This window comes from Periophthalmus magnuspinnatus, chromosome 16 (genome assembly GCF_009829125.3).
Source record: "Periophthalmus magnuspinnatus isolate fPerMag1 chromosome 16, fPerMag1.2.pri, whole genome shotgun sequence".
NCBI classification, from domain to species: Eukaryota; Metazoa; Chordata; class Actinopteri; order Gobiiformes; family Gobiidae; genus Periophthalmus; species Periophthalmus magnuspinnatus.
In genome coordinates, this window is record NC_047141.1 from 4,023,963 (window position 1) to 4,036,541 (window position 12,579).

The window sequence follows — 12,579 nt, forward strand, 5'->3', positions numbered from 1 at the left end:
ACCAGGACTAAACCAGAACAAAACCAGGACTAAACCGGAACTAAACCAGGACTAAACCGGAACTAAACCAGGACTAAATCAGGACTAAACCAGGACTAAACCAGGAGTAAACCAGGACTAAACCAGAACAAAACCAGGACTAAACCAGAACTAAACCAGGACTAAATCAGGACTAAACCAGGACTAAACCAGGACTAAACAGGACTAAACCAGGACTAAACCAGGACTAAACAGGACTAAACCAGGACTAAACCAGGAGTAAACCAGAAGTAAACCAGGACTAAGCCAGGACTAAACCAGGACTAAGACAGGACTAAACCAGGACTAAACCAAGACTAAACCAGAACAAAACCAGGACTAAACAGGACTAAACCAGGACTAAACCAGAACTAAACCAGGAGAAAACCAAGACTGAACCAGGACCAAGCCAGGACTAAACCAGGACTAAATCAGGATTAAACCAGGACTAAACCAGGACTAAACCAGGACTAAACCAGGACTAAACCAGGACTACATTTTTTCTACAGATTATGAACGTGTTAAAAATAATCCCTCAGTCTTTTCAGCAGGTCTTGGACAATAATAAAAAAAATACTTTTATTTTTCAGACCTGTTCAAAAATGTCGTGGAGGAGAAAGTACAGATACTGCTCTCAAATGTGGTTAAGTAAAAAACAAAAACATCCAATTTAAAATCTATTTAAGTACAGTACAGCTACCTAAAATGTCTATTTAACTACAGTACAGTACTTTCCTACTGTTACTGCGTTATGTTCCACCACTGGGTTTAGATGATTTAAACTATGAGTAAAAATGATTGTTTTCTATTTAAAACTGATGAGATCCAAAAGAGAGACTGGCTCTGCTGTTTGCTAAAGCCTCTCTCATGGGACAAACCAGGGACAACAGAGAAATCCTGCTCTCTGATTGGTCGATAGCCAGTTCCTGCTCACACAGAAATGAACGCTCAGACACATTTAGCCTCAGGATTTAGTGTCTCATAACACAGGCCAAAACACGGAGCCGGATCAGATGGAAAACCGGAGAACAGGAAGCGAATAGTAATACAGATTTAGACTAACGCTGTAGAATGACCATGGTTTAACTCTGAGCTGGAGACGTCGTCAAGATTCTCAGGGGAACTTGCTGTTTAACTGTCAGACTGCAGATGGCAGCTTTGTGGAGCCAGTCCAAAACTAATAATGAGACGATTCAACATTTGTGGATCAGAAGTTTGGAGATTTTCTTCAAAAACAGTGAACACGACCTCAGTTGATACTTTGCAGTGACATCATGCTGGGGGTGTTTGTATGTATGTCGAAGGCAGAATGTCCAGCAGTTACCATACAGACAAAACACTCACATTAGCAATATATACCAAAAACGTTTTAAGATCATCTAAAAACTCAAGAAAAAATACGAAAGTGATTCAAAGAACACATTTTCAGGAGCCTGCGATCAAGCCGAGTGTTTATGGTCCTTTTTACGAGTTTGATTTTACACAAAAACGTGAAAGTGACTAACTGACAAATTGTGGGCGAATGCTAACGCTAGCTAGCTAGTGACTGTAATGTTATTTGAGAGCGACTTGTTTAACAGCACAAATCAGCTCATCTGTTGTAGATCAGATAAGTCAGTTCTTTATGGTCAGACTGTGTTTAAATACAGCTCAGATTAAAGTCTAACAGAGATTCAGACAGAGCAGTGCCTCCAGTTAGCATCACAGCCTCAAGGAATAGTGATGACATCAGTGCAAAGTATCCAAAGTGTTATAGAAAAAAAAAATAATAATAAGATACTTAGGACATTGTCTGAAAGAGTTATAAGGTGAATATCACAGGAGGGGCGTGGCTTACGGCAGCTGCTGTGTTGGGTCATGTCTGTCCACGTGCCATTGGGCAAGCACTTCCGCACCTTCGGCCCCACGATGACCCTGTTCTCTCTGCAGATGTACTCGATCTCATAGTCCACAGGGAGGATCTGAATGCTACGGATCTGAGAGCAGAGAGAGAAGAGGAAGAGAAGAGAGGGTAGAGGAGGAGAGGAGGGGGAGACAGACGAGAGGGAGAGAGAGAAAAAGGAGGAAAAGGAGGAGCAGTGGAAGAGAGGAGGAGAAGGGGAGAAGGACCAAGAGGAGAGAGGGAGAGGTGGAGGAGGAAGAGAAAGAGGAGAGAGCAGTGGGAGAGAGGGAGGAGAGGATGAGAGGGAGAGAGGAGTAAAGAGAGGAGGAGATGGTGAGGAGAGAGGGATGGAGGAAAGAGAGAAGAAGGGGGGAGGGGAGGAAATGGAGAGCGAGGGATAGAGGGGGAGAGAGGAAAGGAGGATCAGAGGTGAAAGAAAGGAGAGGAGAAAAGGGAGAGCGGGAGAGAAAAGCAAAGGGGCGGAGAAGAGGAGAGAGAGGATGAGGACAGAAGGAGAGAGGGAGAGAGGAGAAGAGAGAGATGATGAGGACAGAAGGAGAGAGGGAGAGAGGAGAAGAGAAAGAGAGGATGGGGACAGAAGGAGAAAGGGAGAGAGAGGAGAAGAGAGGGAGGGGATGAGGACAGAAGGAGAGAGGGAGAGAAGAGAGAGAGAATGAAGAGAGTAGAAGAGAGAAAGGATAAGGACAGAAGGAGAGGAGAGAGGGAGAGAGTGAGTGAGGATGAGGACAGAAGGAGAGGAGAGGGAGAGAGAGGAGGAGAGAAGGGACATGTACACTGATGTTAGATCTTTCAGCCCTGTGTACTTAGTAGTAGTATTTGTATTATTTATAGTACAGTATTTACATATGTAACACCTGAATATTCATAAAGGTTGTGTTACCTGTTCTTGGGTCAGGCCTCTGTACTTTATACTACATTAAGTGTGTATTAGCTGTATATATATTTGTTATATATGTACCTGTTCTTGGGTCAAGCCTCTGTACTTTATACTACATTAAGTGTGTATTAGCTGTATATATATTTGTTATATATGTACCTGCTCTTGGGTCAGGCCTCTGTAGCGGATGCCTCCTTCTCGCGGCGGTTTGATGATGCCACAGCCTGAAACAAAACATTCCAGAACATTCCAGGAAAAGGTTCACATCTCCGTGGCGACGAGCAGGTGTTACATAATCCACTTTATATTTTATGCTAGTTCGAATATAAATCAAAAGCGTTCTCAAAGTGTTCAGGAAAGCTCCAGTTTGGTTCTATTAATGACTTTTAGATACTGATACTTGGTCAAAAATAAGTATATAGTGAGATTCTAGTTTTAGTGACGTGCACTGTTAGCATGCTAGTTGTTGTTAGCATGTTACCGTGACAGCGAAACACCTCTCTAGGTCTGAAAAGCGCTTATAAACTCATCGTGGTGAATAATTATAATGCTCAGAATGGATAAAGTAAGTGAGGAATAACTACGAGTATCGCCGATTAAGAAAATTAAACAAGAGAAGGAAGTGCGTACGTCACAGTGGGCGTGTACAGGTGGAGGTGAAAACGGAGATAGATCAGCAAAACGGCGTCTCAAACATGAATCACTCCAAATACAACTTCAGAGGCTCAATGAGAACAAACAACTAGAACATGATTAAAGCTCTGAAAAGTCCAGTTTGCAGAATAAGTCTGATTTAAATAACTTCTTTTTCTTTGTGATTCTTGTATTAGTTCAAAGTTTCGAGTCTCACCTCCAGCTGACGTGTTGTGGATGTTGAGGACCAGAGGAGGCAGAGAGACGAGGAGCAGGGAGCAGAGCAGAGCGGCCGCCATCTTGGAATCTGACACAAACAAAAACAGGTTAGTGGTGAGATCAAACTTAGCACCTCCTCCCAGAGCTGAATTTCAGACCATGGTATGAGTCTGGCTCCTCCCACTAAAACCAACCAGATCAACGTCCAATCAGAATGCTCCTCTCTGTCTTTCCAGGTAGGCTCCACACTGGTCCATCTAGGTTCATTTCTGTCCTGTGAGTGGGACTTTGTTTACCTGCTCAAATGAGTATCTAGTTTTGATTAGTATCTGAATTTGGATTCTTTTGACAGCCCTTCAGAGCCGAGTAGAAACATGAAGTTGTGGCGCTGAGGCCGACTGAACATGTTTGTTGTGCAGAGCTGGGTTCGCTCCATCTGTCTCTGCTCTGATCCTCACACGGGCTCCCGGCCAACTATTGTTTCCACAGCTCTGCTCTAGCTACAGAAAATGGAGGACACAATTCCCTCTCCACTCAGAAAGAGCAGGAGAGCCAGAGGAGCAGACTAGAACAGACAGGAGGAGCAGACAGGAGCAGGGACAGAGGAGCAGAAAGGTGCAGAGCCATAGGAGTAGAGCCAGAGAAGCAGACAGGAGCAGTATCAGAGGAGAAGAGGCACAGGAGCAGGGTCACAGGAGCAGAGCCAGAGGAGCAGACAGGAGCAAATAGGAGCAGGGTCACAGGAGCAGAGTCAGAAGAGCAGACAGGAGCAGGGTCACAGGAGCAGAGAGGAGCAGACCTCCGCTGACACATGGCTCTAAAAGCTTTGGAGCCTTGATAATTATTTATGAGCCAGTCCCAAACCCAGAGCGAAACTCAAATGTTTAAATGTGCCTGTAGATTTTGTATTTTTGCTGCAGCTGAACTCGTCCAAACGTTCCACAGTGAATGAGGCTCTTTTATCCACACTGTTGCACATATGTTGTTTGTTTTGTGTATTTCTGTTTCTTGTACGTCACACACTCTCTCTCCGTGTTTTTACAATGTTCCTCTGTTTGTTTAAAGCCTCGGGAAAATCCACAAATATGAACAGAGACAGAACACAGTCAAACCAGCACCACGGACAGCTCCTGCTCTGAGCCACACAACACAGAGCACAGAGGAGAATAGACCTGCTTTAGACCTGCTTTAGACCTGCTTTAGACCTGCTTTAGACCTGCTTTAGACCTGGTTTAGACCTGCTTTAGACCTGCTTTAGACCCGGTTTAGACCTGGTTTAGACCTGGTTTAGACCTGGTGTAGACCTGGTGTAGACTTGGTTTAGGCCTGCTTTAGACCTGGTTTAGTTCCAGTTTAGACCCGTCTAACCCCCGACTTAGTCTAGATGTGATTTAAACCAGATGTAATCTAATCTAAATCCTGTTTAAGTTGTGGTTCATACAAGTTCCAGTCCTGGATTAGACTTTGTTCAGAGGTGGTCAAATCCTGGTTTAGACCTGGTTGAGTCCTGGTTTAGACCTGGTTGAGTCCTGGTTTAGACCTGGTTGAGTCCTGGTTTAGTCCATGGTTTCCTCTATGATTGGTAGTTTGTATGGAGTTGCTCTTCATGTTCAAAATCTGTGTCATTCATAATTCAAACACAATTTCTAGACTTTTCTGAAGCCATTAGAACAGGAGCCGATCTGCTCTGGAGAAGACTCAGTTACATCACTGATCCGATCTGAACTAAGAATCGCTCACACCAACACAATACATGCTCACTTAGATTCAACTGTCCTGTGTAGCTTCTGGGGTCGTCAGAAGCATTGAAAATTGGATTTTAATCGATGCTAAAGCTAATATCAAAACTAGATACTCATTGTTGGAAGGTATCGTAACTAAAAAAGTGCCATTCACACAGAAATGAACCTTTCCTGAATATGTTTAGAATGATGTTGAGCTGTATCTTTCACAAGTATAAGACACATAGACTAGTTTACACCCATGGACCACTATAAACCTACTGCACACTGAGGGAGTACACACATATAACACACATGGGAATAGAAAAGAAAGTACTACCATTTAATGTGGAAAATCACAGTATACTGTCTAAAGAAAGACTGTTTTTTTTTATCATCATTGTATCAGAATCAGTATTGAGTATTGAGTCCATTCCTTTGTATTGAAAGTTTGAAATCGCAGTACCAAGACAGCACTACATGTCAGTAGAGTTCATTTTACAAAGTACATTGGGAGTTGTGAATCGACTTGTAAACCTGCTCTGTAAAACATAAGGCTGATTTGCATATTTTAGTTTCTGCATAAATTTGTTCAATCAATATAATCCTTCTCACAAGCTGTTACTTTCAGTTCCAACTTTAAAAGAGTCAAGGACACCAGAGTGAGAAAGTAAACAGAATCATAGGGTAGTGCTGTTACAATACTAAAATCTCAAACTTTATACTCCGATACCGATACTGATACCATGATGTCCTGATACAGCTGAACATCATTCTAAAGATATTCAGGAAAGATTCATTTCTGTCCTGTGCATGGGACGTTTTTAGTATCGATTAGTATCTGGTTTTAGATACTTTTGACGACCCTATTTGGAGGTATAAGATTCAGATTATCAGAATATCGAGTATCGTTAATAATACAAAATGCAAAAATAACTAGAAGCAAAAGCAAAGAACTTTGAGATTTTTGAAGCTGATTGAGGTTAATTAGATCCTGCATCAAATCATTACAGATATATTTTAGCACATTTAGAGTGTAAAAAAGAATTTCAGTTTTGTCAGTTCATACTGTGCACTATCAATAGCCACTTTGCAGTATCAATATGACACCTTTAGCATGACATCACGCTGGGGGTGTTCTACATATATGTCTAAAAAGGAATGTCAAGCAGTCACCATGCTGACAAAATGCATACATTAGCAAATACTGACAACATTTTTTTAAGATCATCTGAAAACTCATCAAAAAACACAAAATCTATTTAAAGAGCTCATTTTCAGGAGCCTGTGACCAGTCCAAGTGTTCATGGTCCTGTTTAGGAGTCTGATTTTACACAAAAAGATGAGAGTGACTGACTGAAAAACTGTTGGCTAATGCTAATGCTAATGCTAGCTAGATTGCGACTGTAATGTTATTTGAGAGCGACTTGTTTAACAGCACAAATCAGCTCACCTGTTGTGGTTCAGATAAGTCAGTTCTTTATGGTGAGATTCTGTTTAAACAAAACTCAAGATTAAAGTCTAACAGAGCTTCAGACGTAGCAGTGCCTCCAGTTAACATCACACTCCCAGGGAATGTTGATGACATCAACTGCAAAGTATTAATATCCCAAACCCCACTGGCGGAAAGTAAAAATACGGTTAAATGGTTAAAAATGTACTAAATTGTACTTGAACAATTTAAAGCTGGTTTAGACCTGGTTAAGACCTGGTTCAGTCCTGGTTTAGACCTGGTTCAGTCCTGGTTTAGTCCTAGTTTAGTCCTAGTTTAGACCTGGTTAAGACCTGGTTTAGTCCTAGTTTAGTCCTAGTTTAGACCTGGTTAAGACCTGGTTTAGTCCTAGTTTAGTCCTGGTTTAGACCTAGTTAAGACCTCGTTTAGACCTTGTTTAGACCTGGTTTAGACCTGGTTTAGGCCTGGTTTTGAGCTGGTTCAGTCCTGGTTGATTCCTAGTTTAGTCCTGGTTTGGTCTTGGTTTAGTTCTGGTTTAGTCCTGGCTTAGTCCCGGTTTAGTCCTGGTTGGTTCCTAGTTTAGTCCTGGTTTAGTCCTGGTTTAGTCTTGGTTTAGTTCTGGTTTAGTCCTGGTTTAGTCTTGCTTTAGTTCTGGTTTAGTTCTGGTTTAGTCCTGGTTTAGTCTTGGTTTAGTTCTGTTTTAGTTCTGTTTTAGTCTTGGCTTAGTCCTGGTTTAGTCCTGGTTTAGTCCTGGTTTAGTCCTAGTTTAGTCCTGGTTCAGTCCTGTGGTTTCTTATTTAACAACTAATAGAATTGACCAGTTTAAAGCTTGTTAAAATGATACACGTTTAAAAAATACTTCAAAAATCTACTCCATTACATGAACATGAGTATTTGTAATCAAAGTTGGCTAAAGTAGAAACACAGACACAAGGATCCAAGCAGTCACTAACAACACACACAGCTACTGAAACACTAAAACAGCTCGTGCGCGTCTACAGTACTAACACTTAGCACCAAACGTGTATTCCATCTCTTTTTCCTGCTGTTCAATCCTTCTGCCAGATTTCAGCACCGCGGACAGCTCCAGTAGCATTAGCTCCACGTTCACGCTGTTCTCTTCCTCTTTTCCACGTCGTTCGGTGGATGTTTATCGTTTATCGACACCAAACGCGCGCCCTGTGACCGTGTACTGCCGCTTCGCTTCGTCTCCCCGCCCGTAGTTACGCTCCGACGCCTGGGGACTTTACGCGGGGCCTGTCTCTCCTCCGCGGGCCTCCCTTCCCACCTTCTCCCCTTGGCCCCTGTCCCGCTTCCCACGCCCCGAAACACCGCGTCAGGGAGAGAGCACACACCCGCGTTCCCACATCCGCAAAAAACCTGCTCTTTTGCGCATGTAGGTGAGATGGAGGAGCGTGGGGCCTGCGCTGCGCTACACCGGGACGAGCGCACGGCTACAGCCCACCGCCTCGCTTCGCTCCCCGGGTAAAGTGTCACGAAACCTGGCGCATCCAAAGCGTCTCCAAAGCGTCTGTAAAGCGTTTCTAAAGCGTTTCCAAAGCACTCACCCGCGGTTCCGCACGTCCACGGAGGCACAGCGAGCGGGTTCTTCGGGAAACTGGGATTTATTTACGTCCGATGTCCATGTCCCCGTCGCCTTCTTTACGCTGACTAGATGGGTGTACGTAAAAGCGAGCTGCACCGGTGGATTGTGGGTGTTTTGCTCGCTCCTCTCGTGTTGGATTTGACAGATGACACCTGGCCACGCGCACGGAATCCACGGACACACGGGGCGCGAGAGACGTCCACGGCTCACTCCGCTCCTCTGCCTCTACTCCAGCGCCTCACGACGTCGGGACGCACGCGGCTTAAGCCCCTCCCCCTCCGCTCCTCCTTAGACCCGCGTCTTATCCTCACTCCTCCTCCCGTCACCGCTCTCCCTCCACAGAGCAATCAGTCTCTCTTTCCCCTCCTCTTCCTCTTTCCTTTCCTCTCATAATAACCGAACCTTCGGGCTGGATAGGTGTCTCTTTACCTCTTTCCTCCCTTTTCTCTCACTTTCTCCCGCCGTTTTCATCTCTTTCCTCCTCCCCTTCCTCTTCTTCTCTCTAACACAGTGTTCAGGGAAAGTTACCCCCCTCTCGCTCTCCCTCTTCTCTCCTATTCTCTATCTCCCCTTCACTCTTGCTCTTTCCCCTTCTCTCTCTCCTCCTCTCTCACCCCCTCTCTCCCCTCTCTTTCCCCTTCTCTCTCCCCTTCTTTTTCTCTCTCCCCCCTTCTCTTTCTCTCCCTCTCTCTCTTCCTCCTCTCTCACCCCTCTCTCCTCTCTCTTTCCCTTTCTCTCTCTCCCCTTCTCTCTCTCTCTCCCTCTCTCTCCTTCTCTTCCTCCTCTCTCACCCCCTCTCTCCTCTCTCTTTCTCTCTTGCACAGTATTCAGAGGCAGTGGTACCCCCCTCTCTGTCTCTCCCTATCCTCTTTCCCGTTTCCTCTCTCCTCTCTCCATCTCTCTCTTCTTCCTCTTTCCTCCTCCTCCTCCTCCTCCTCCTCCTCCTCCTCCTCCTCCTCCTCCTCCTCGTCCCCTCACGCACCTCTTCCTTCTTTCTCTCTCTTCCTCACTCTCCTCTTCTTTCTCACCTCACTCTCCTCTTCTTTCTCTCTTCTCTTCTTTCTCTCTCCTCTTCCTCACTCTCCTCTTCTTTCTCTCTCCCCCTCCTCACTCTCCTCTTCTTTCTCTCCTCCCCCTCCTCACTTTCCTCTTCTTTCTCTCTCCCCCTTCTCACTCTCCTCTTCTTTCTCTCCTCCTCCTCCTCCTCCTCCTCACTCTCCTCTTCTTTCTCTCTCCCCCTCCTCACTCTCCTCTTCTTTCTCTCCTCCCCCTCCTCACTTTCCTCTTCTTTCTCTCTCCCCCTTCTCACTCTCCTCTTCTTTCTCTCCTCCTCCTCCTCCTCCTCACTCTCCTCTTCTTTCTCTTCTCCTCCTCCTCACTCTCCTCTTCTTTCTCTCTCCCCCTCCTCACTCTCCTCTTCTTTCTCTCCTCCCCCTCCTCACTTTCCTCTTCTTTCTCTCTCCCCCTTCTCACTCTCCTCTTCTTTCTCTCCTCCTCCTCCTCCTCCTCACTCTCCTCTTCTTTCTCTCCTCCCCCTCCTCACTCTCCTCTTCTTTCTCTCTCCGCCTCCTCACTCTCCTCTTCTTTCTCTCGCCCTCCTCACCCTCCTCTTCTTTCTCTTCTCCCCCTCCTCACTCTCCTCTTCTTTCTCTCCTCCCCCTCCTCACTTTCCTCTTCTTTCTCTCTCCCCCTCCTCACTCTCCTCTTCTTTCTCTCTCCTCCTCCTCCTCCTCACTCTCCTCTTCTTTCTCCCCATCCCCACCCCCTCGTCACTCTCCTCCTCCTCCTCACTCTCCTCTTCTTTCTCTCCCCCTCCTCACTCTCCTCTTCTTTCTCTCCCCCTCCTCACTCTCCTCTTCTTTCTCTCCCCCTCCTCACTCTCCTCTTCTTTCTCTCCCCCACCTCACTCTCCTCTTCTTTCTCTCGCCCTCCTCACCCTCCTCTTCTTTCTCTCTCCCCCTCCTCACTCTCCTTTTCTTTCTCTCTCCCCCTCCTCACTCTCCTCTTCTTTCTCTCCTCCCCCTCCTCACTCTCCTCTTCTTTCTCTCCTCCCCCTCCTCACTTTCCTCTTCTTTCTCTCTCCCCCTTCTCACTCTCCTCTTCTTTCTCTCTTCTCCCCCTCCTCACTCTCCTCTTCTTTCTCTCCTCCCCCTCCTCACTCTCCTCTTCTTTCTCTCTCCTCCTCCTCCTCCTCACTCTCCTCTTCTTTCTCTGCTCCCCCTCCTCACTCTCCTCTTCTTTCTCCCCACCCCCACCCCCTCGTCACTCTCCTCCTCCTCCTCACTCTCCTCTTCTTTCTCTCCCCCTCCTCACTCTCCTCTTCTTTCTCTCCCCCTCCTCACTCTCCTCTTCTTTCTCTCTCCCCCTCCTCACTCTCCTCTTCTTTCTCTCCTCCCCCTCCTCACTTTCCTCTTCTTTCTCTCTCCCCCTTCTCACTCTCCTCTTCTTTCTCTCCTCCCCCTCCTCACTCTCCTCTTCTTTCTCTCTCCCCCTCCTCACTCTCCTCTTCTTTCTCTCGCCCTCCTCACCCTCCTCTTCTTTCTCTTCTCCCCCTCCTCACTCTCCTCTTCTTTCTCTCCTCCCCCTCCTCACTCTCCTCTTCTTTCTCTCCTCCCCCTCCTCACTCTCCTCTTCTATCTCTCCTCCCCCTCCTCACTTTCCTCTTCTTTCTCTCTCCCCCTCCTCACTCTCCTCTTCTTTCTCTGCTCCCCCTCCTCACTCTCCTCTTCTTTCTCTCTCCTCCTCCTCCTCACTCTCCTCTTCTTTCTCTGCTCCCCCTCCTCACTCTCCTCTTCTTTCTCCCCACCCCCACCCCCTCGTCACTCTCCTCCCCCTCCTCACTCTCCTCTTCTTTCTCTCCCCCTCCTCACTCTCCTCTTCTTTCTCTCCCCCTCCTCACTCTCCTCTTCTTTCTCTCGCCCTCCTCACCCTCCTCTTCTTTCTCTCTCCCCCTCCTCACTCTCCTCTTCTTTCTCTCTCCCCCTCCTCACTCTCCTCTTCTTTCTCTTCTCCCCCTTCTCACTCTCCTCTTCTTTCTCTCCTCCTCCTCCTCCTCATTCTCCTCTTCTTTCTCTCGCCCTCCTCACCCTCCTCTTCTTTCTCTCCTCACTCTCCTCTTCTTTCTCTCTCCCCCTTCTCACTCTCCTCTTCTTTCTCTCTTCTCCCCCTCCTCACTCTCCTCTTCTTTCTCTCCTCACTCTCCTCTTCTTTCTCTCTTCTCCCCCTCCTCACTCTCCTCTTCTTTCTCTCTCCTCCCCCTCCTCACTCTCCTCTTCTTTCCCTCCTCCTCCAGAGTGTCCAGGGGCAGTGGTCTGAATGCTGTCCTCACACATGAACTCACTCATTCACAGAAGACAACAGAGACAGCAGAGTCAGAGATGCTCTGGAGACCTGGAGATGTGATGTCATAATCCAAGATGGAGGACAGGGATCTATAGACAGTCTTTGAGTTGAGAGGAATTGTGTTTTTGTTACATGGGACAGATGTAAGTCCTAAACCAGGCCAGTATCTCACTCTTGAGTTATTCAGATAATAGAATGCAAAGAACAGAATATCTTTGTATTTATACTTTGCAGTTGACATTACATTGGCGGGTTTACATGTATCTCTATCCGTGGAGACACAATACACACATTAGCAAACATAAACAACATTTTTTGAATATGAACACTGAATAAAAAATACAAAAGTGATTTAAACAGCTTGTGACTGTAATGTTTTTTGGGAGGGACTTGTTTAACAACACAAATCAGCTCACCTGTAGTTCAGATGAGTTAGTTCTTTAGGGTCAAATTGTGTTAAACAAACCTCAGATTGAAGTTTAACAAAGTTTCAGACAGAGAAGTGCTTTCAGTTAGCTTAAAATCTGTTTCTGAAACTTTTAAAACTGCTGAATTATTAAAACATTTTGCAGTATCTTGTGTTTTAAATGTGCTTTTTGAATTACCACATTATGGATATTAGTTAGCATGTAGCTAGTTAGCACATCGTTGGTTAGCACATAGCTGGTTAGCATAAAGCTGGTTAGCATGTAGCTGATTATCACATAGCTGGTTAGTGCATAGCTTGTTAGCATGTAGCTGGTTAGCACATAGCTGGTTAGTACATAGCTTGTTAGCATGTAGCTGGTTAGCACATAGCTAGTGACC

At 45.9% G+C, this 12,579-nt stretch overlaps 2 protein-coding genes across 3 annotated transcripts in view; one reads left to right on the forward strand and one right to left on the reverse strand.

Annotated features, from left to right (window-relative positions):
* gabbr1a (gamma-aminobutyric acid (GABA) B receptor, 1a) overlaps positions 1–3,730 on the reverse strand; it is a 38,756-nt gene extending 35,026 nt beyond the window's left edge. Inside the window, exons 1-3 of one of the 2 annotated variants that reach the window (XM_055227931.1) lie at positions 3,649–3,730; positions 2,958–3,022; positions 1,856–1,994 (exon numbers count right to left, since the gene is read on the reverse strand). In XM_055227931.1, the coding sequence (XP_055083906.1) occupies positions 1,856–1,994; positions 2,958–3,022; positions 3,649–3,730 (286 nt within the window). Of the gene's footprint in view, positions 1–1,855; positions 1,995–2,957; positions 3,023–3,648 lie in introns of those variants that run through there. The other variant, XM_055227932.1, reaches the window with a different exon arrangement.
* Positions 1–12,579, forward strand: part of tspan13a (tetraspanin 13a) — a 260,320-nt gene that overhangs the window by 164,518 nt on the left and 83,223 nt on the right. The gene's annotated exons all lie outside the window — the stretch shown is intronic.